Source organism: Gekko japonicus, unplaced genomic scaffold (assembly GCF_001447785.1).
Source record: "Gekko japonicus isolate JY-2015 unplaced genomic scaffold, Gekko_japonicus_V1.1 scaffold440, whole genome shotgun sequence".
NCBI classification, from domain to species: Eukaryota; Metazoa; Chordata; class Lepidosauria; order Squamata; family Gekkonidae; genus Gekko; species Gekko japonicus.
Genome location: NW_015177018.1, coordinates 964,710 through 989,009, shown reverse-complemented (window position 1 = coordinate 989,009; position 24,300 = coordinate 964,710). Strand labels below are relative to the sequence as shown.

The 24,300-nt window shown below is 42.4% G+C and overlaps 1 protein-coding gene across 3 annotated transcripts in view; it reads left to right on the top strand.

Annotated features, from left to right (window-relative positions):
- ELAVL2 (ELAV like neuron-specific RNA binding protein 2) overlaps positions 1 to 24,300 on the top strand; it is an 87,434-nt gene that overhangs the window by 52,478 nt on the left and 10,656 nt on the right. For all 3 annotated transcript variants that reach the window (XM_015427746.1, XM_015427744.1, XM_015427743.1), the window contains exons 4-5: positions 21,060 to 21,213; positions 23,014 to 23,239. In XM_015427746.1, the coding sequence (XP_015283232.1) occupies positions 21,060 to 21,213; positions 23,014 to 23,239 (380 nt within the window). The remainder of the gene's footprint in view (positions 1 to 21,059; positions 21,214 to 23,013; positions 23,240 to 24,300) is intronic.

Here is a 24,300-nt window from a genome sequence, read left to right as displayed (position 1 = left end):
GCAGTGATCTGGTGATATATGGGTCCTTATCTTGTAGAAGAAAAGAAAGGCTCTGATTAGTATTTGACAATTTTATTAACAAGCAGGGATTGAAAAATGTAGTCAGGGGTTGAAAATGCTGAGGTAAAAATTGTTAATACAGATTATACTTTTAACAATCAAAATAGTCTAGTTGAAACTCACTTTCATGTATTCTTGGATCTTAACAGTGAGAGGTGTTTGAGCATTTTAGTTACAGTTACAATGTTGCTTCATATAGTTTTCTATGACTCTTCAGGTTTCCTGGAGACAGTCTCTTTATTTGTGTACCTGAACTCTCCCCCTTTTTGGGAACCACAGTTCATTTCTGTATCCTGAGGTGTCTAAATCCAATTCCTTTCACAACAGACTAGGGGTCTCCTCAGAGCAAAACCCCCTGTGTGAACTGGGCAGGAATTCTTCTCTTTGGAAGATATAAACCTTTTATTTTGGCCTGAATGGGAGTTTCGGCATACTACTCAGTTACCCTTGCCAAAATCTCAATCCCAGTTCCAGTGTGTGTAAAACGAACTTCCGCTTAGGCTGACACTTAGACGTTCAGTTCTTTTCTTTTTTTTTTTTTTTTAAAGACGTTCAGTTCTGATACTAAATTCTTCCTTAGAATTGATAGAAAACAGTTAAGGAAAGAATTTGTTTCCCTTCACTCCAAAGGTGAAACTCTCTGTTTGACTCGTTTGGACTCACTACTGACTCCAAACGACTGTCAGAAGCCAACTATCTGACTTCCGAAACTCCCATTAGCTGAAAGATTCCAAAAAAGACCATGCCCTTAGTGCTCAGCTAATCAAATACTTCTTCTCAGCTGGTGCTGGCCAATCAGATTCTTCTCCTCAGCTGGTGCTGGCCAATCAGATCGGTGGGAGGAAGGGAGCAGCCTGTCACTCAAGCTCTCCATTCCAATGAAGAGAAAAATGCTTCACCTCCCAGCTCTCTGAAATTGTTGCACTAGGAAAGCTGTTGGTAAGTGCGCCATCACAGATGCCTTCATTCTTTTCTCTATAATGAAATTTATTCTGTAGGAATAATTCTTACAGCCCTCTGTAGAAACACTTGCTGTTGTGACTTACAAGAATTAATGGAAGGTGTTGATATTGAAGAGAGTGAGCAAGGTGAATCTCATTAAGTGCCCCCTTATCTTTTGCTCCCTAATTCAGGCACTAGTCTCTACAGCTTTTTCTCAGCAGCTGACTACAAAGATGCACTTCTCAAATCTATGGCTTCTCTTCTAGAGGAGTTAAGGTTTGAGTCTTGCCACCTCTCCAGGCCTGCTTGAGGTGATTCACAACTATAAAGCCAAACCAAGCACAGTAAAAACAATAACGTTAAATCATAGCAATAAACATCAGTTAAAAAAAAAACCCTATGCCAATCAAAACACTCAATAAAATGAATAATCTCCAGCTGCTACACAGCTCTCCTCATAATGTAGGTCAAATGTCACTTTGTTGTGAAGGTTAGAGATTGGTCATTGTTACAATCTGGCAGATGTAGTACATTGTAGGAATCACCTGGTAATAGTTGTCTTCTGCCTGGCCCTCTGTGACTTTGGCTGCAGTCGCACACACTAAATAATCCACTTTCAATCCACTTTCAGTGCACTTTCCAACTGGATTTTTACTGTGTGAAGTTACAAAATCCAGTTGGAAAGTGCATTGAAAGACGATGATTTAGTGTGTGTGACTGCAGCCATCGATATCTGGCTCTATATTTCATAATGCAGGCCTCCAGATGTGTCTCTCTTGGTTCTGAACTGGTGTTTTGAGAATGTAGTCAGGTAGTTAAAGGCACAACAAACTGAACATGAATCCAGACGAGACAGAGGTAATGCTGACTGGGAAGGCTGATATTCTAGAGGTACTGAATCTGCTTGTCACAGATGAAGTGACATTGGCATTTTCAGAGCAGGTTGACAGCTTTGGGGTGTTCATGGACCCTGCCTTGGTGTTTGAAGAGCAGGTTGGCATGGTGGCCAAGAATGTCTTCTCTCAGCTGCATCTGATTCATGCACTTTCTCATTATCTACATTCAGCTGATCTGGCCACACTGATCCATTCTTTAGTAACTGTTAGATACGAGACTCTAGGCAGCAGGTGAACAGTGATAACAGCTTTATTGAACACGAAGTCAGAAGAACCAGAACGAGACAAACAGTGGAGCAACAGGCTCCTTTTTAAACTGTCCGGGCTTGGCAAGCCATGCCCACATGTCAGATAAGGTCCAATCACATACAGTACATAAAGACCAATCACTTTGTTTCCCTCCAGAACTACCTTTGTTCTAATAGGTCGGTTTACAATACCTTGGCCAGGCTCAAGCTCAATACATTCATTACATTACATTACATACACAACAATCTTCCCCCCTAAGCCAAGACAACCCTTGAACAGTCATAATCTTTCAAGTAAGCGGGACGCTGCTTGACCCGTTGGGATTGTCTTATATTTACCGTTGGTGGGGTAGGAGGAAGAGCTTCGGGCTTCCTGTGAGTGAGCTCGGTTTGATTCCTTATGGGACTGAGTGTCCTTGGCCGATTTCCATAGTCGTGGCTCTGCTCGCCCTCAACTATGCCTGAGGGTTCCAGTGCTTGGAAGCCCTCAGCCCGTTCAGAGTCCAGAGACTCTACCTGACTGTCTGAGTCAGGTACATTGGTCACCTGGGGAAGGGAATCAGGGACTGAGTCAGTCCACCGCTTGCGCAACTGATCCACATGACGCTTCATTACTCTACCATCATTTACCTTCACAGTATAATGGCGGGACGTGAGGTGCTATGGGCAATGAGGTTTGCCGCCAAAAACTCTTTAAATTCTGTGGCGGTAAAACATGTCCTGTTGTCAGACACCAGGGTGTCTGGCAACCCGTGCGTTGCGAACAGATGACGCAAAACATTTATGACTGTTAACACAGTCATTTTTGCTGTGGGGACCACCTCGAGCCACTTAGAATAAGCATCTACAACGATGAGGAAAACTTTGCCCTGGAAGGGGCCCGCAAAATTCACATGGACCGACCAGGGGCGGTGACACTTTTCCCATGGGGTTACCGGTGCATGTGGAGGATCAGGCTGAGAAAACTGACATTCCTGGCATTTCTGGACCCAGAACTCTATGTCTGTGTCAATTTTCAGCCACCAGAAATACCCTCTGGCCAGTCCCTTCATACGCACGATGCCGGAGTGCCTTTCGTGCAAAGCCTCTAATGCTTAGTCCCGTAGCTTATGGGGAACCACCACCCTGTTACCCCAGAGTAAGCATCCCCGGTGCACAGATAACTCATTTTGCCGTGATGCAAACTGCTTGAAACAGTCATAGACGTGCCGGGCGGAGGCGGTCGCAACGTCTGACGCATGCACCAGAGGTTTGGCCAGTTCATCGAGGGCCATCACCTCGAAAGCTGGTGCAGGGTCACTGTCCAGTTCTGGCAGGGGGCAGTGGCTGAGGGTGTCGGCATGCCCCATGTTCTTTCCTGGCAGGTGCTCCAGGACATAGTCATAGGCAGATAAAAATACCGTCCAGCGCAACATCTGCGCAGACAGGATGTTGGGCGTTTGGCGGTCAGGTGCAAAGATCCCAAGGAGGGGCTTTTGGTCCGTGGCCATAACGAACGGTCTTCCATACAAAAAGTCGTGGAACTTTTTTACGTCGGCCACTAGCGCCAACTCCTCCTTATCGGTTTGTGCGTAATTCTTCTCGGCCGGAGTGAGTGTCCGAGAGTAGTAAGCAATCGCTGCTTCCCTGCCGTTTGCCAGCACATGGCTCAACACAGCCCCCACCCCGTACGGGAACGCATCTGCCGCCAACACCAATTGCTTGGATTTGTCATAGTGGGTCAGGACAGCATCGGATGACAGCAACGATTTAATAGCGGTAAATGCTCGGTCGTGCTGAGGGCCCCATTCCCACTTCGCCCCCTTGTTGAGGAGGCGATGCAATGGTTCGGCTATTGACGGCTTATGTGGCAGGAAGGCGTGACAGAAGTTCAAAATTCCTAAGAAGGATTGCAGTTCCTTCTTAGATCCAGGCTTCGGGGCATTTTGGATGGCCCGTACCTTCCCCTCAGTAGGGTGGACACCGTTAGCATCGATTTGGAGCCCCAAGAATTCACTACATTACATTTCATACACAACAGTAACCTTACAGTTGGATTATTGCGACACACTTTACATGGGGCTGTCCTTGAAGACAATCCAGAAATTAGTCTGTTTCCTTCCCATCATTTGGGGTGGCCCTTCTGGCATCGACTAGAGCCCATGCCGTTTCCATCAGGGCTCCAGCTCTGTGGAATGGGCTCCTTGAAAAGGTGAGCCCCCCTCGATGGTCTTAATGATGTGCTGCAAGGCTTGCCTGTTTGGCGGGGGGTGGGTGGTTCAATAGCAGGCATCTTTTAAGGGAGGAGGGGAGGGATTTGGGGCTTGTTGCTTTATGTTTGATTTTAACACAAAACTTTTAAAGATAAATACCCTGACCTGGATAGCCCAATGTCATCAGAGTTTGGAAGCTAAGCAGGGCTGGCCCTGATTACTGTTTGAATGAGAGACCACCAAGGGAGTCCATGGTTGTGACACAAAGGGAGCAGGCAATGGCAAACCAACTCTGAACATCTCTTGCCTTGAAAATCCTATGGGGTTGCCAGAATTGAGCTGCAACTGGAAGGCACTTTCCACCACCAATAAATAAATGCCGGACTATTATGCATCCTGGCTATAACAATGATACCAGTGCCATGTTCTTTCTTATAATGATGTCAGAACAGAACTTGCTGTCGAGATAAAACAAAGCTGTATGGTAGATCATATTGTACTTAATACCACACTGATGCTAGATTCTTCTGAGACCCAGTTTGGTGTAGTGGTTAAGTGTGTGGACTCTAATCTGGGAGAACCGGGTTTGATTCCCTACTCCTCCACTTGCAGCTGCAGGATGACCTTGGGCAAGCCATAGTTTTGTCAGAGCTGTTCTTGAAAGAACAATTTCTGTCAAAGCTGTCTCAGCCCCACCTACCTCACAGGGTGTCTGTTATGGGGAAGGGAAGGGAAAGGAGTTCGTAAGCCTCCTCCTTCTCCTTTGTAAAATATTAGTAGTCTATTCAATTTTTAAGCAATTTTAGATGGAAAATTAGAGCATGCTTCAAGAATACAAAATTGGAGTTTTCATACCTGACATTTATATGATTACCATAGAGAGGACTTAAAGTAAGACTTCTTCATTTTGTCCACGAATGTAAATTGCATGTTTTTTAATCAATAGCACAAACTAAGAATTCCCACAGGGTAAAGGGTTGCCAAATGTTCCTTCTTTCTCACATGAATATTCTTTCATATGACATTTCTGAGTTGACTGTTAATGTGTTCATGAATAATTATCACCTGTCAGAATAAAGATTGCTTCTTTAAAAAAATCTTCAAATTAAGTCTGCGGGTTTTCTTCCCACTCTGTGTTTCTTACTTATTTAAAAACCTTAAATGCATTGTCATCAGGTAGGAGTTGGTAGAAAGAATCTGAAAAGTTTCTTCATTGGCCATTGTACTAAAATGACCTAGTAATTTCTTCTAGGAACTACTCAAATATGGAAATGGTTTATTGCCAAGCATTGTACAGAGTCTGTTCTTCAGGGTCTGATTTAAAAGCTATAGCAATTTAAGGGCAAATAACGCTGACCACATAAAAGAAGTTTCTGTGTTTTTAAGTTCCAAATCAATACTAGATTCCTTCATGCAATAGCTTCTACACTGGCACTGTAACTTCTGGGAGCCTTGTATATTCATTGCAAGCTTCTCAATGGATGGATGTGCTTTCTAGAATGGAATAGAAGCCTGAAGTACAGACAATGCTGAAATTGATACTGATGGTTTCTTAAAAAGCAAATAGCACTACCTGTGTTTGTACTGTACATACTTGCAGAAACATATCATTGGGAAATAATCTGCTGTAGATGACAGTTTTTAATGGCGATCTTTTCCATTAACCTATGTGTCAAGAGAACTGTGAAATATGTATGCGTTGTACAAAATCCCTTTAGAACATCTGAAGGAAATGAACTGTGAAGGTGAGGAAGAAGCACCCCCTCAACCTCTGCATTTTGTTCTTTCCATATTAAAGAACATTGATCCTAGTGAGTGGCAAAAGGAGATCCTATTTGGAGTTTTAATTAAAGTGAGTGAATTTTATTGATGCTATCAATCAGCAGAGATTGAGGGAAAGGGCTTGGTGCCAAACCATTTAGTGCTCTTGACAGGGTAATTAAATACCACAGGACTGTATTCTCAAGATAAAGTGAAATGATTCTGCAGATGTGTGGCAGAATAACAATTTGTGTTGGAACAAAAGAAAAGGGTTTTCCTCCAGTCTAAAATTTCTGCAGGAGTTAAAAAAGCACAGATTAATTAGACCATCTTTTTTGTCAGACCTTTTAACTGTGTTATCATTAATAAGGAATTTTTCTAGTGTCCTTTCCATTCCCTTAACATCGTTGATGTTAAATTCTTGAATATCTCACCCTTTTTCTGTATGCTGTATTTTGAAAAAGCTGATACCTCAACTAATCATTTGAACACAGTAAAGCTATTTGACAGCCTGAACTTTAGAAATCTAGAACCTCTCCAAAACCTTGGTTATGGTCCCAGGTACAATATTCTATGCATCCGTCAAACAGGGACAGGTAGGTATTATTTGACCACATTTGCAACACTAATCATAGCTGCTGAAATGGCTGTGGTAATGTTAGACAATTTTAAAAGAGGAGGAAGGCCTGTTCATACAAGATCCTTAGTCTCCGAAAGGGAAAGGCTATTTGAAGCACAGCAGTGTAAATATGCTGTGCCCAAGAGTTTTGCAGAACAAAATGAGCTTCAGTTTTTCTGCAACTGATGAAGTGTTGCCCCAGCTTGAAGGAAATAATCGTTCTATCCTCTCCATCCAACCTTGCCAGATATGAAGTAATGTGGTAGGAAATGCTGATACCACAGTCCTAAAACATGCCATTTTAATTATTTTAAATATTTGGTTGTTTATTAGTATACGAACCAGTGTAAGATGCCTGTGCATTTGAGAGGGTTGACTTCTTGTGGCTTTTGCCTTCTCTTGTGACTACATACTACAAACCTAACTGGTTCCTGATATGTTTCTTGAGTAAATATTCACTGAAGGGCATTGTCCTGAAAAGATCAAGGGCTTAAGTGACCCAGGCATCTCACTGCTTCAGATGTATAGAACTAAGAAGCTGTCCACATGCCTTTTTGTTTAGTTGCAGAGTTCTCTAGCTTAAAGCACGATGGAAAAGGAGTGCCAGAGGTATACTTTTCCAATGAGAACAAATAAGAGAATACACTTGTATGCATTGAAAGCCAGTCTGTAGCCAGAAATTTCTGGGGGGGTGGGGGGCGCTAAACTACACACTTCCAAATATGCCCCAACCAAAGCTGGCTCCCGTCTGACTGCCCGGCATGGCAGAGGAGGCAGGCACAGCAGAATGGTGTTCCATGACACCAGCAACAAGCTCAGGAGAAAGAGAGAGAGAGATGTGTGTCACTTGATGTCTGTTCTTTCGGCTGGATGATGAGCCTGAATGTTCTGCAGGGGAGTATATGGATATGCTTCTCTATCTTTCTGTCTCAGTTTCATTTAGCCTTGGAGAAGAGGCTGAGCCGCCAGAGCAAGTGAGTGAGAGAGCTGCCCTGGGAAGCGCCCTGCCTTCCTTCAGGAAGTCTTGGAGGCTGGCAGGGGGAAGGGGCTTGTCAGAACTGCAGCGGAGTGGACGTGCAGGGCTCTGTGAGCGAGCCTCGGCTCAGTTTACAGCTTCCAAAACATAAAGGGCAGTCGGACGCTGTGGGAGCCGGTTTTGGTTGCGGCTTCGCCTTTCTCTGATAGATCTTCAGGCTCGCATGGCATTTAATGCAGGCTAGAGAGGGATGGGGAGGGGAGAAGGGGACCGTTGGGAGGCGGCAGGGCACATTGGTGAGGGGTTGTCACCCTCAAATGCCCCCCCCCCAAGCTACGGCCTGATTGAGAGTATTGCTTGCTTCCTTTAAGAATGTTTTTCGATTCCTGTTTTTGTGGTCCTTGCAAGGGCTTAAGACTTGTGGATATACTTTTGGACCTCTTCTGGTGGTCTTAGCTGATGTTCCAATTGCTGGCATCTCTTAATTTGCTATTTTGACTTTTGACTAAAAATCTGAAGCCTTATTTTGACGATTCTTCTGCCAGTCTTGTTCTGCTTTCCATATTACATACAACTTTCTTTCACCCTTTTACATGGTTGCAAATATAAAATAATATATAATATAAAAGTTCATTTTATTTGCAAACAGATTACTTTGTTTATAACTTCATTTCAGAGTGCTTTGTTCAAAAATATGCATTAAACATCACAGATCAAGTTTCCATCTTAAATGAGCCATGAGGAATGACCATAGCAAAGGAGTTGGTCTTAGAAGTAAGTCCCATCTTATTTAATGTGGCTTGATCCCAGGATTTCAACTACAGAAAACATAATTTAAATTGCCCTGATTGAAATAAATCTGACATTGCGCCTCCCTGCCCCAAAGTATACAGTCTTTCTTCCTTGAAGGCTGCAGTGTCTGCTCCATCTGGCCTTTAAAAAGTGCATAACATTTTCACCAGATATTTGGGGATTTTTAGTTGCGGCTAGTTTTGTTGGTGTGTTTTGAGTGATTAGTGGTAGAGGGGAGGGCAACTTTATTACTATTTCATTGTGTCTTTGCAAGAAATGTTATGGTTAAGCTGCCTTATAAATTCAAAAATTAATTGGGGTGCAATTTTAGTATGTTGAAAATATTAACAAAAAAACTGAAATGTAACTGAGAATCGCACTAGTATTTTGTAAGGATCATGGCTCAGCTTACTACTCCCCTCCCCTCCCTTGCTCCTTGGAATTCACAGTATATAAGACTTGTCAAACAGCTTAGGAACCAAGGAAGTCCAGTCGTTCATGGTTAGTTCTTTGGATAGTGACTGCCCATTGATATTTTTTTCCTGGCTGCAATAAAGTTATTCAAAGCCCATGATTCAGCTGGAGAGTACATATGGTCGAGTAAGTAATAAATAGGCATGTGCATTTGGTGTTTCCGAGCCGAATTAATAACCGAATCATGTCTTTTTGGCATGTTTCAGGCATTAGTTAAGCTGAGTCAGATTCTCTGATCTGATTTGGTTTACCAATAAGAGAATCCCGAATTATTCGGCTCCATTATACCCTATGGGGGCATTATAGTCAATGGCAAATCTAATATATTCAGTGGGCTTGGGGGGGGGGTTGAGATAGGGTTGCCAAATTTGCAGTGTAGCTGCTGGAGCCCCCCCCCCCCCCCAAGTTTAATCAAGATTGGTCCAGGGGGTCCAATTCTGTGGGCACCCAAAGAAGTTGCCCCCATCCTCTATTGTTTCCAGTGTGGGGGGGAATAGCAAAGCAATACAAGTCCACTAGAATGCCTCAGAGAATCTCTTCAGTAGAAAGTGAAGGGGGGCATGTATGCAAGGCCAGCAGCAGAACCAGTGTCACTGTGGCAGTGCCAAAATCCAATAGGACTAAGGTCAGATCTGATAATCTGAAAATCTCTGAAGTGTGTGTGTGGGGGGGCATTCTGTAAGGACAGTAGAAGCCAGTGCCACTGTGGCAAATGCCAGGCCAACTCAACAGAACTGATGTCCAGTACAGAATCTAAGCGGGGTGTGTGTGTGTGTGTGCAAGACAGCAGAACCAGTGCAGTAGTGGCTGCCCAGCAGCAGAACCCAGTGCCAACCTACTAGTGCCCAGCCGCAGTACCCTGTGGCATTGTGGCAAATGCCAGCTCAAGAGGACTGATGTTAAGTGAAGAATCACAATCCAAGCAAGGGGGGAGGGGGCTATAGAAGAAGAAGAGATTGGATTTATACCCCGCCCTTCACTACCCAAAGGAGTCTCAGAGCGGCTTACAAACTCTTTTCCTTTCCCCTCCCCACAACAGACACCCTGTGAAGTAGGTGGGGCTGAGAGAGCTCTGACAGAAACTGCTCTTTTTCAAGAACAGCTCTTATCAGAACTATGGCTTGCCCAACGTCATCCAGCAGGTGCAAGTGGAGGGGTGGGGACTCAAACCCGGTTCTCCCAGATTAGAGTCCATGCACTTAACCACTACACCAAACTGGCAGCAGACCCAGTGCAGTAGTGGCTGCCCAGCAGCAACAGAACCCAGTGCCATTGTGGCAAATGGCAACTCAACATTATTGGGTCTCTGTGTATTGGGCTGGCCTTGGTTCAGGTGGGCTAGCAAAAGTGCCTTCCCAACCCTGCACTTTTGAGTGTTCTGCTAATCTTCTACTGCCCTTGTTTCTGCCAATTTGTTTTTAAAAAACCCTCTCCTGGGATTCTCTCTTGTGACATTGGTTAGTTCTGTTGCTGCCACATAGGCACTAGGTTCTGCTGTTCGGCACTAGTAAGCTGGCACTGGGTTCTGCTGCTGGGCACCAGTAGGTTGGCATTGGTTTTTGCTTCTAGACACTAGTACATTGCATTGGTTCTGCTGTCCTTGCAGAAATAGCCTCCTTCCGAGAATCTCATATCTGACCTTAGTCCTGTTAGGTTTTGGCACTGCCACAGTGGCACTGGGTCTGCTGGGCACATTGCACTAGTTCTTTTGCTGGCTTTGCAAACATGCTCCTCTCTCCCCCTTCATTTTCTACTGAACAGATTCTCAGGGAGAATCGGCTGGGCTTATTGTATACCTGCCTTGTTTTTTGGGGGGGCACCATTGGAAACAATGGAGCATGGGGACACTCTCTTTGGGTGCCCATAGAATTGGACACCCAGACCAATCTTGATGAATCTTGGTTCTTTTGGGAAGAGGCTTCATCAGCTACATTGCAAATTGTGTGTCTCTACCTCAAACTCCCCCCCCCCCTCCCCATACACTGAATATACCCTGGGAGATTTGCTATTGACTATAATGGCCCCATAGTGTATAATGAAGCTTAAAAATTCAAGTTTCCTTAATTTTACCCGAATTCCAGTATAATACTGATATTAGAATTTGGGTTTTCAAGGCAATACTGAATTTTTTTTCTTGCACACCCCTAATAATAAACAGAGCACATGAGAGGTTTATGGACTCTCTCCTATAGGGAGATTATCTACAGTCCTCCAGCTGATGCCCGCAGGGTCAGTGTAAAAACTGACATGCTGCCAATTTCCTATCTGAAGGCCTCTTAATTCTTGTCCAGTATTGACTATTTTCTTTCCATTTTTTTCTCCTGGGAGGTGTAGGTGTATCCATTTGAATATCTATGTGTGATGACAGTTCTGTTGCTAATGAACCTGTCTGGTACAGCAAGGGTAGCCACCAGATCTCTTCAGGTAGTTTATTCCCATAGCTGAGAGTGACTGAATTTAGAACTCAAGGAGCTGGCTTGCAGTTGTAAAAAACACACTCCAAAAAGCAAAGAAGGTCATAGTGTTGGTGCCCACATGACTAGAAGTATAGGCTATGAGTTTTAACTTCAAGTAGGTGGTTTTAAAATCACCAATACAGGTTAAGCCAATCAGTAGATCTTATCTTTTCAGCCTTGAGAGAAACAAGGTCTTCCTTTCTCTTCAGGGAAGGGAAATCATCTTACTTTTCACCCAGATTATGAGTTTATCTGCCAGGATGGCTGCCAGTACAGACAGTACTGGTACCTGGAAGTTGGGAAGCAGACACAAAAACACATGCATTTTCCATGTAATGTGTACAAGATCAAAGCATGAATAGATTTAATGAATTGAGTCTAATAGTCCACCCTAAAAGTATTATACTGGAAAATAGTGCAGAAAAATAATAGAGGAGAAGAAGAAGAGATTGGATTTATACCCCACCCTTCACTTGGAGTCTCAGAGCAGCTTACAAACTCCTCTCCCTTCCCCTCCCCACAACAGACACCCTGTGGGGTAGGTGAGGCTGAGAGAGCTCTTTCAAGAACTGTTCTTTCAGGAACAGCTCTGACAGAACTGGCTTGCCCAAGGCTATCCAGCAGCTGCAAGTGGAGGCGTAGGGAATCAAACCCAGTTCTCCCAGATTAGAGTCTGCGCACTTAACTACTACACCAAATAGCTTTATTTTCAAGCAATACAAGTGTGGTAAATTTCCCACTGCTGTATATTTCTGTGCTCTGGGAGAAGCAAGGTATATGTTTTCAGTAAGTATTTAAAGTAGAAGTTAGAACCCAAAATAAGTTCTGCATTTTGGTCTCATTTTGTTTGTGTGCACACAATCAAGAACATTCAATTGTATTTAAAATAACTTCGCTTGTTTTTGTTTTTTTGTTTTCTTTTTACAAAAGTGGAGTTCTTTGCCGAAGGAAATCTAATGTGTCACATCTCAAATTTTATGCTGTGTTTGCTGAAACAAATAATTGCACAAGTTGCTGTTCCATTCTGGGTGATTCAGTAAAAGCTCGTTTTAATAAGGAAGTCTTGGAGTCCAGAGAGATGACTATTTTCTGACTAAACTTGGATGTTAGATGTTGGAGTATTCTTTATGACAAAAAAAATCACTGCTTCATGGTGGGATTTTCTGATTAACAAGAAATGTTAAACTGATAAGTCTAATATCCATAGCACAAGATAATTATAAAGAATTGCAAACTACAAATAGGGCATTTCTCATAATTTAGCATTTTAAAATCCCCATGACACCCACAAATAAAAACTTTCAGTTGGTACAGGAAGAGGACAAACACTGCATGCTGTGGCTTGTTTTCCTTAATATTGCTTATGCATTAAATCTGAATACCTAAACTGTGATTAAGGATTTCCTTGCAAACCTGATTATGCCTGAGCGGTGGCGCAGGCAGTAAAACGCCTGCTGTAACATCAAGTGAACAGCCATTAAGGCTGTTCGAAACCCACCGCGGCCGAGGTGAGCTCCTGGTCCTAGTCCCAGCTCCCGCCCACCCAGTGGCTTGAAAGCGTAAGCGTAAAGCATAATTGCGAGTAGATAAATTGGGTACCTGCCCTAGGTGGCAGGGGGCACCCTCCTCCTTGCGGGGGGCGTGCAGCAGGTGGTGACAGCAGCGATGGCGATAGCGAAACAGCGACGGCGGGGCGGCCCTGGTGACCCAGTGAGCATGAGCAAGCGGTGGAGCCTGGACGGAGGCAGAGTTACGGAGGCGTGGCGGCGCAGTGCGGCGGAGCCAGCAGGATGGGAGTCGAGGTTGCAGCCAGCTTGTGGCTGCGCACTAGGAGGAGGCCGCCGGAGGAAGCCGCTGAACTAAGACCAGCTCCAAGGTGCCAGGAAGAACGCCGGAAAAAACATCAACACCCGAAGCCCGCCGGAATAAGAGCCGAACAACAGCAAGAGCCCGCTCTGCTGCCTGGGTGCTGGTAGGCAGTCACTTCCCCTGTTAATGTGGCCCTAGATAGGTATTATAAATCATATGTAAACTGCTCAGAGACCCTTCGGGGTTTGAGTGGTATATAAGCCAAAAGTTAAATAAAATTAAAAAATAAATAAAAACATGGTTTGAAGTGGATTTGCAAACAATAGTTGTGTAGCATCTTCACTGAGTCCACTATGGGTTAAGGCAGTTTCTCAGCCTCTGTTCTTGCAAGGAAACTATCAGGTTGTCAGGATACTTTTCAGTAGATCTTTTTCTTATACTGAGAGTTAAGTCAGCCATCTTGATTAGTGCAAAGTTTTAAATTTATGGCTTGTCTTTGTTTTGCTTAGGCTTGCTCTTATTGTAATGGGTATGAAGTAAGTACTCATGGAACTTGCTTCCACTCAAGCCCTATTGCGTTTCAGAGTTCATTAACCTCACCATAAGGGGAAATTGTAAGCACTCTTTAGAATCTGCCAGTTATCCAAGTGTATGTCTCAGTGAAATTGCTGGGATCCACAAGAGTTGCCCCTGGGTCTCTTTCCAGCATGGTAGGGGATGCATGTTTTCAGATTGTATGCTTCAGCATTTTATGCATATATTCCAAGGGTTAGCCCTTTTGGATAATCTGACACTCATTTGTAGACAACATATTTGAGTAACCTGCTTCTCAGCAAGCCTAAGCCTGAGGTGTTAGAAGCAATGGTCTTTCTCCCCCTGGGCCTGTAGTTGTGGGAGATTTTTAGTATGAAGTTTAGAAACATGTCTTAGCAGAAACTTTACAAAACAGTCCTGTTCTTATTAATGCAGTTTAAGTGGCATAAAGTAACCTTGTTCTATTTACCATTTCGTTTGCATGGAGCTTCTCTTTTGTGCTAGCTAATGAAAAGTGAAGGAACAGCAGTGAGATCTGTATAGGGACAAACAGGGATATTAAAACATGTAGCAATATGCAAGTACCAATTGCAATAAATTCTGGAACCCCAGCCATGTCGGCTTGGACTTCTTGGCTGTTGGTTTCTGTTAAATAACTGGTTTATGTCACCTTTAATTATTGTGTGACATTGCTTTTGTGAGCCAAGGTCCACTTTGTCATAGGCCTGAATTGTTGCATTCAGTTGTCAGATACAGACATGGAAAACTACCAGTGGCAGAAAGGCATGTGAAATTTTGTTTTGTTTTTGAAGGGGAGAGTATTATGAAGAGAGGCCAGAAGGTCCGACATCTCAGGATATAGTGTTAATTTGTAGAGAACAAATCAAAAACAAGAAGATCCAGACCAAAGAGTAATTGATCCAGTCACAGTGGGTGTGAGCCACTTACAACTGAGGAATTAGCATAGTAGTATTTACTTTAAAAAATTATATACCCTGCTGTTCCTCAGATATCTTGGGACCCAAGGTGGGTAAGAACAGTATAAAAACAATTTGATAAAAAGATAAATATTGAAAGATATTTTAAAAACCTGTCTAAATTCACCTTGTGTCCACACCAGCAGTGTATTCTCAGACTTCCCCCAGAATTCTCTTAGAGTAACTCAGTCTTTCAGCCTGGCAGAAGGCCAGGAGGTAGAAGTCACCCCATTGTTTTTTGGGAGGCCATTAATATGGCCATGGGGCAGCCACTGAAAAAGCCTGAGCCATAGCCATTGCAGACAAAGAATACACAGGCAGCAGAAATGAAGCTGCTGTAGAGGGACATGCAGAATGAATCTGATCAGATACTCAGAAATAGTCACAACGTTTCTTTGTAAATATCAAACCAGCAGAGCCAATAAGTAATGTTGCTTGAGGAGGGTTCAGCCATATTGGTGGAACATTGTATTTCATAGAATTTGGTCTAAATACAGGCTGCCTTAACAGGCAGTGGCATTTTGTCTGTGTGCACGTGTGTTAGGGTATTAAAAGACTAAATTTAACTTTTCTGAATTCTTAGCTCTTCCAAAAAAGAATTGACCAGCTGTCATCATTGTTTTCTTGATTTGTCAAATATAAATACTGTGAAAACTGTTAAAATTGGCAACTCTGAAAGAGCAGCAATGGTTGCTGGCATATGGAATCTTAAACATATTTAAGTCAGATGCTTTCAGACTTTTTTAAAATTTGAAGCTTGTGGTCTTTGGCTTGATGTTTTATAGTCTCTGGGTAATGATTGTAGTATACATGATGTAGTACCTTTGCTAAAGCTAAATACGTCTGGAGTGGAATCATCGGTGCCTCAATAGAGGATCTCCTTGGAACTCCTTGCAAGCTGTCTGGAGTTTCATGAAGGAATAAGACAGTCATATCCTGCCCCCTATTGTTGTAGCTATTCTTACTATTAAGGGTTCACCTAGTGGGAAACAATATTGAACATGTTTAGATGCATTGTTAATAGAGTGTGTACACGATGCATGTTGGACACTGAAGCAGGCTGATGGAGGATCTCTTTGTGGTTCAGCTCGACTGTGCGACTGAACAACAACAACACATGTACCATACAACTATTATTCTTGAGGAGTTTTGGACTCAGTTTTACAAGTGTGACACTTCCATCTGGTTTTGAGTTCTAAGAAACATAAATCATGTTGGGAACTAAAAGATAAAAGCAGACATTGTACAGAGGCTTGGGAAACTGCATTATTTTTCCTGAATGTATTGGGGGGGGGGGTTGTTCATTTTTGCAAGTGTACTCTTCTGTGTTTGGCATTGGTACAAAAGGTTTGTAGTATAACATTGCTAGAACTCTCTAGATGTAATAGATTTTTCTATTAACTGTTCCCGGCCAACTTCTCTTCCTCCTCAAATCTATAAGACTGAAACAAAGAATATTAGTGGTGCTGTCATTTTCACTCCGCTTGTGTGTGTGTATCTGTGTAAGCATATAGTACTGGAGAGCTACGAGATTCTGTCCCTGAGGGTAAAAATATGTGCATACAAGAATATGTAAATGTTCTGTAAACATTGAGATTCTCTCAGATTTTTTTTAAAAATCGCCTTTGATTTCTTTATGTATTGTTCCTGAAATTTACAATGAGACAGTTCCTAGTAATCATGAGAGGTGTGTATGAGAGATTGTCATTTCATAGTTTGAGGAAAGGGTCTTCAGAAGCAACCCTTCTTGACTATTTATGTTGATGCCCTGTGCCTTCATTTTTCATGATAGCAGAGGAGCCCATGAATGTGGGATCCTGAAAGCCCTAGTAGTTCTTTGAAAAAATCATACACCAACCTTTGTATCCATATCTCCAGATTAGGGAGCTTGACCTCAAGGTAACAAATACCAAACACATACCTACAAGTTCTCTCCCATTTGGGTCCTCCTCCAGTGGAAGAACCACTCTGGGTTGGAGGAAGGCTTTAAACTTTGCTAAGAGGAATATTTGGATAAGGGTAGCATCCACCCTGTTATTTCCAGTTCGAGGTTCCTAATTTGGAATCTCTAGCTTGAATCCAAATGCAACTCTATGGCTGCGTTCACACGGGCAATTTGATCTGTTCCCTTTGCTGTTCCGTTATGGATTTAAAGTGCATGACCAGACAGCAACATCTGTCTGTCGTGCCCCAGTCATCTGAGTTTCATTCCGCCCTCCCATTGCCCCGTGGTTTTTTGATACCTGATAAAGTTCGGTCCTGTTAGTCTGAGCCGCTTCAAAAATGGATTACCTGTTGTCTAGTCACTCGGTTGTGCAGCCAAGCCATCAGGCAGGTCTCACTGAACTCTTGCTTTCCGGCTGCCAACACACACACACACACACGTTAGCGAGGATCGCATGACTGTATATATGTACCAGTTTGGTGTAGTGGTTAAGTGTGCGGACTCTAATCTGGGAGAACCGGGTTTGATTCCCCACTCCTCCACTTGCACCTGCTGATGTGACCTTGGGTCAGTCACAAGCTCTGGCACAGCTGTCCTTGAAAAAGAGCAGTTTGTGTCAGAGTTCTCTCAGCCCCACCCACCTCACAGGGTGTCTGTTGTGGGGAGGGGAAGGGAAAGGAGTTTGTAAGCCGCTCTGAGACACCTTTGGGTAGTGAAGGGCGGGGTATAAATCCAATCTCTTCTTCTCTTCTTCTACCTCTCTCCCCCAGGGTGGGGGGCTGCTAAAAACCTTGTTTTCTTGTGAAAAACTCTCAAAGAAAGACACCACTGTTTTGCAGCTTTTTAATGTCATTTGGGGAAGGGGTAAATGGAAAAGATTAGAGGGAGGATGGCAGTGGACTCCATTTCCCAGCAGTCTCTTCACCACTTGTGCAATTACTCTGGACTTAATTTAAAAAGAAAATGGTTGACAGCCCCATGAACTCCATATCCCAGCATGCTGAGTGCTTCTGGGCATGCTCCTAAGGGCAAACTTCTTTAAAAAATGGCTGACGGGCTGATTCCCTGGTTTCTGCCGTCTGGTCATGCAAGGAGGGGTAAAACGGCATTGAAGTGTGCTAAAACGGGTGAGTCTGGTCAGGATTCTCTGCCACAAAATAACCTGGTTTAATTTGAGGTGGGGCAACAGTGGATTAAACTGCCCGTCTGATCGGACTCTCTATGAGTCGAAGGTAGAAGGATCATAAAACATGTTTTCTTTTAATCAAAATCACCCTTTGCCCTCTTTCTCACCCCTGCCCTGGTTAAGTTGCTGTGGAGGGTCTTTCTCCCCTTCATGATATATGTTGGATTCTAGCTGGAGAGGAGAATCTGAGCCCCACACTGTGAGACTGAAAACTTTGTTTCTATTTGTAACTGAAGGTAAGCTGTGTTAGCCATATTGTGGCTGACTCCGCCTCCTGCAGCAGCCATTTTGTGCCTGTGCCCAGCATGCAGTGTCAGAATAATGAAGGTGCCTGTAGGCTCAAAAAGGTTGGGAACCTCTGCACTTAGGCATGTTTTAAAAAAACTTATTTTATTGAATTCACTCAGGCACGTTTTATGTTCCTTGCATATGCTGATTAACTCCTCCTTTCAGTTGGGCCTCTGTGATTCTGGATCCTGTTCCTTAGTCAGTTCAATAACAAGTTATTAACTACTACAGCAGATAATACCTGTAATGACCAGTATGAAAAGGGGAGCTTTATTATGCAGTGCCTGCCAGTGAAAACTCTGAAGGCTGAAAGAGGAAGAGACAACAAGGAGCAAACCAAAGCAACGCAGTATCTGTTTATTCAAACCAGTTATATTGTAAACACAAAACCATGGGGGTGTCCTTCAGAACTCTTCACATTCATAATTTATAGTGTGTGTTCTCATCAACTGGTTAGATGGTTATTATTATTATTTTAAAACAACTTTATAAAATTATAAAAATCAGTCAAACATCAGACAAGAATAGGAGGGCGTCTGCATACAACCAGATTTTTTTTGGGGGGGGGGCACTCATCCTACACATACTGTACCAGCTCACAGACCATGGCCAGCTGGCTATACTCATCCTGTGTGTGGAAACAGGGTCACATGGACTGGCAAGCTGTGAAATAGAATTTCTTAGCCCTACCATGTGGTCAGTTGTGTACCTTAGGTATTTGAACCAAGTAACTTGTCACAAAATGTGCATTTGCTGTAAACATATAGCTACTGCTACAGCTGTTATTAAAAACTATGTTTCACCAGCATATATGTAACATCTCTATATAGCACTTTATAAATGTTTTATAATTTTAACCTGTTTTTAATTTGTTTTTAACTTTTAATGTAAACCGCTGTGAGCCTGCCTTGGCAGGGAAGGCGGGTATGCCAAATTGGGTTGGTTGGCATACCAAACTAGGAAAGAGATAAAGTTCAGATAGGCCTAAACCTAACTTTTGATCATAATTTTCACTTTATTCTTTCTGTATTTCTGTATTTTAAAGTTTTTAGATCCTTATTTATAATTTTAGATGCCATTATATTTTATAATTTTACTGCTCTCTTAACTGTACTTACTTGTCTTCTACTATACTGGTCTATGACCGTAATAAACTTGATTGTATACATCTAATAAAATAAATTTAAAAATCTTAAGAAAATTAGTTAAAGGTAAAGGTTCCCTTGCTCGAAAGCCAGTCGAATCCGACTTTAGGGTTGTGGTGCTCATCTCCGTTTCAAAGCCGAAGAGCCAGCGCTGTCAGAAGACATTTCCGTGGTCATGTGGCCGGCATGACTAAACACCAAGGCACATGGAATGCTGTTACCTTCCCACTGAAGTGGAACCTATTTATCTACTTGCAATTTCTTGCTTTCAAAGTGCTAGGTTGGCAGGAGCTGGAACTAGAGACAGGAGCTCACTCTGTCATGCGGCACACTCGGGTCCCAACTTTTTCACCTAGAAGATTATTCTGTTTCATGATGAAAACCAAGAATTAGAAAAATAATACACTTCTAGATGTGCTTGGAAAGGACAATCTTTATATAAGTTGCCCATTAATTAATTTGAAGAAAGGGAACCCTTATGTAGTTGAATCTCATATTCTTCTTAGGCATTGTTCTGCAAAAAGCACTCACCGGGTTGCCAGTGGTGAGGATGTTTTCCTCCTTGTGATTGCTCTTAAAGGCAAGGAGTTTGCAACACTGTGCCTTTTACAGTGTCATAGTTCTAGGCCTGCCGCCAATTTTACTTTCGTTTTCAACCCCATGCTGTTATATACCTCAGAGCAACTTTAGTCGTCTTGGGGGCCTTTCTGCTTCCCTTCCTTTTCAGTCAAAAAGAGGGTGAGAGAAAGTACAGTACCACTATGAAAAGCACTCCATTTTACAACTCCTTTTGTTCTCTCTAGGAGACGAGAGTATTTTTTTTAAAAAAAAAACTGAAAACAGGTTTGCTGCTGATTCTTAGTACAAAGCTTTTTCCAATCCATTGGCCAAGTGTTTTAAATGATAGTCTTATCATATGCATGTTTATTCAGAATTATGCCCCTCTGGGTTTAGTTAGGTATATTTCTAAGTCACTGTACACAGAGTTGAGGCCTTGAGTGTATTAATCTGTCCTATGTTGAGTCAGGCCATTGGCTGAGCTATCTCAGCGTTTTCTGCACTAAATGTGACTGGACTTCTGGGTCTTATCTACAGATTTTCCCCTTCTGTGCTACCAGAGATACTACTCCCTAAAGATGGCAGCCAGCCACCGAACATGAGAGCCTTTTGCATACAAAGCGTGTATTCTACTGTTAGGCTATCATTCCTCCTGACCCATCTAAAACAATAGAATATTCTGTAAACACTTGCTTAGTCTTTAAAGGTTCCACAGAAATCCTTATTCTTGGGAAAACTGGCCAGTTGTTCTCTAATTCTTATAATGAGCTCAGATAGTATGCAGCATATACATATCAGGGTATAAACAAAACCCCAGATGTAGAGAAGTTACGGATTGACCCAAATTTCTTCCTAGTAATTATATTTTATACTCGACAAAGGTAAAAATAAAATGAAAGAGCAAACCAATCAATGTTACAACATTAACCACAGCTTAAAAGTAAAAAACATTTCATGTATTTATTTAGATACATTTGGATGTTTAAAGAATGCTTTCCTTTTGTTAATACAGTATAACATTTCATTAGGCTAGGAATTACCTTATTTTTGCGTGAAACTGTGTGTGTGTGGGGGGGGGTTGTACTTCAAGGGGCTAGTAGAAAATAAGTTAGCTACTAGACCCGGCTACAACTTGTGGAAGCCTGCTATTATGTGGTCCTCTTGGATAAAACCCTTGTTTTTCTTCTGTCTCCCTCTTCAGGTTTCCTATGCGCGACCAAGCTCAGCTTCCATTAGAGATGCTAATCTGTATGTCAGTGGTCTCCCAAAAACTATGACCCAGAAAGAACTAGAACAGCTATTCTCTCAGTATGGACGTATTATTACTTCCCGTATTCTTGTTGACCAAGTCACCGGTAAGTTGACAGGTGCTCTGCCCTGTCTCTCTCACTTTTTCAGTCTGGTAGGTTGTGAAATATTCCACCTTCCAATACAGCAGTCTTGCCTCCAGAACATATCAAAGGTATATGTGGCCCAGAAAATACAATTTTCTGCCGGAATTGTTCATAAATATGCATGGACGAAAATAGATTGTGCAGTGTAGTCAGTCAGCCTGAGTCATTTCCACCTTCAAGGTGCGGGTTTGAAGCCTGTTTCATGCCTTGTAATAAATTTACGGCTGCTATAATCTTCATTTCCAAGATATGGAGTGAAAATAGTTCCTGTGCTCCTTATAAAATACTAATAAACAGTTTCCTCCCCTCCCCCCTACTAAAAATGCATAATCTTATGCGGAAGTGCTCAGCTGTTCTCTCAGGCTAAGATTATACAAAATCCAAGCTGGTAATTGCTACTAAGACTTTTTAAAAGTTGTATTATCTTACTGCTGACGAATATGAACTGTAAAATCCAGAGGAAAACAAATCCCAGGAGTTTTTTTTTTCTTTTTAAATCAGAAAAGCATATTGATTTGGTACATTAAGACTGAATAGTTCAATTTTATTAAGCTCATTCTTAGTTCTAAAGGCATTGCGAAATTGAGCACATTGCTCATACCTGACAAAATAAACCTGGATGTTGTAGACAAATCTGTTAAAGATTGAGGCGCACTACAATAACATTGGAAATTTAGGAATCTTATTCCCACCATCTGGAATGCTCTCTTGATTTCCCCTCAACACCCATCCTGCATCACACACGTTTGGTTTTATACATGAACAGAATTGACCCTGCAAACTTAATTGGCTTCTTGCCTCGATAAAGCAATGGTGAGCCGCATGCAGGGGTGGGCTTCTATGGAAGAATCCCATTTGTGATCAGGAATTGTATATAGTTACCAGTAAGGGCTAATTCTGGGAATGTCAGACTTGTGTATTTTTGGTGTTGGGGAGTTATCCAATATTTATGAACACTGTATTAAAAATCCGCAGTTCTGCAGTCCTGTTCAGATCTTTGGAGATATTTATGTAACTATTTCACAATTAACCCCCTGAACTATTACTGAAAATTTCCCCAAGTTTGTAAAGCAGCAATTTCAAAGGGAACATATGCAAAAATAACACTTGCAGAATGGAAAACAGTTTCTTCTTAAGCACCTTTTGCTCTGGGCCCTATGCCTCCCCTCTGCTTTTTAAAACAATGCAGGGATTTGTTAGGAGAGCAAGTGAGCCTGATTTAGGTGAGCATATTTTCAGTAGGCTTGTGTATGAATCTTCTGCCATGCACACACTCGAGCATATTTTATGTATTTATTTATTAAAACTTGTATATCCTGCCTTTCCTCATGGTTCAAGGCAGCTTACAATACTAGTTAAAAAAAAATCCGTTTAAAACCAAAAATAAAATAATACATCTCAAATCTCTCCCTCCTTCTCTTTTTAAAAGATGCCTACCAATTCAGACTCCCTCAAAAGCCTTGGCAAACGGGCATATAATGAGGCGTATCAAAGGGGTTTTTTTTTTGTTCATTGGGAGATAAGAATTATTTTGCAATTGGAGAATCCTGCTTTATTAAAACAATTAAGTAAATGATCTCATAAGGCCCAGTTTAAATACCTCAGGTGGATGACATAGCTAGTACCTCTCCTGAGCTGGGCCCTCGACCATTGCATGTGCAGTGCTGGCGTACCATACCTTGAAAACTGGATTCATTGCTTTGGCCTGGTATAAGTTTTGAAAGTTAGTGATGGAACCCTGTGCTTTGTATTTCCATGTAGGAGTTTCAAGGGGTGTGGGCTTCATACGATTCGACAAGCGAATTGAGGCAGAAGAAGCCATTAAAGGCTTGAATGGGCAGAAACCTCCAGGTGCCACAGAGCCAATCACTGTAAAGTTTGCCAACAATCCAAGCCAAAAAACCAATCAGGCCATCCTTTCCCAGCTGTACCAGTCTCCAAACAGAAGGTATCCGGGACCTCTAGCTCAGCAGGCTCAACGTTTTAGGTAGGTGGTGATATATTGAAGTTTCTGGGATTTCCTTGAGGCTGCATGTGCTTTTCCTGATGAGAGTTGTATTCCCTGGTATGATGGTTGGTTTTCTAAACGTTTCAGCATCTAAAAGGCATAACAGTCACTGCTTATTTAAAAGCACTGCCATCTGTTGGCAGCTATAAACAGACAAAAGGTTTTAAGCAGCTAGGAACACCTAAACAATAAGAGAAACTTTCCCCCCAGTTTGCAGCATGTTTGAAATTATTTTTAATGTTCTAAAATTAGTGTCTCAGTTTACTTGCTTGGACTTCTTAACCATAAGATATCCCGGTCAAAAAAATTGTTTACCAGTTTCAGGCTATTCTGGGTCATACTTCTCACTCTATAATTATTATTTTTTTGCAACATGAATATGTGGTGAGGGGAAGCAGTCTGAAATGTTTGTGGTCTGTGTTCCTGTGACACAGTGCATGTAGCCCTATATGTTTCTCTTGATATTTTCTTGTGCTGAAAAGGACAGATGGTGTGAATGGAAACAAATACTGCATTAATCTGCATTCATGAGCTGATTGGTGCTTTTTGAATTGGTTTAGTTCCTTTTATGAGATGCTATTTATGTGTGTATTTTGTATCAGACTCTAGTATCTATCAGATTGGTTTGCATCAGATTCGAGTATGTCCAGCTTCAGAATTCTTTTTTTAATGTGGAGCTGAAAGGCCTTGAAAGTCTGGGTGCCCGCATTTAAATTGTAATTAATTTGCTAACTGATAGCAAAACTTAGTAAATCCAAGCAACTTCAGATGGCGTTTTATAAAAGCATTCATTTTAGCTTCCTACGTGAGCGTTCAGTTTATTCAGCGTTCAGTGGAATTCCTGCTCTTTTTCTTGAGCATATTTTTAAAACCTTTTCTTTTTTATCAGACCACTGAATACTGAATAAAAGTAGACATTGGATTCTGGGCTTCCGGTCTGGCTCCCGCGAATGGCGGACGCATCCTCGGGTCGCTCCCGAGGGCGTCTCGCCCGCCCGCGGTGGAGGAGGGAATCCGCACGAGCGGAGACCCGAACGAGC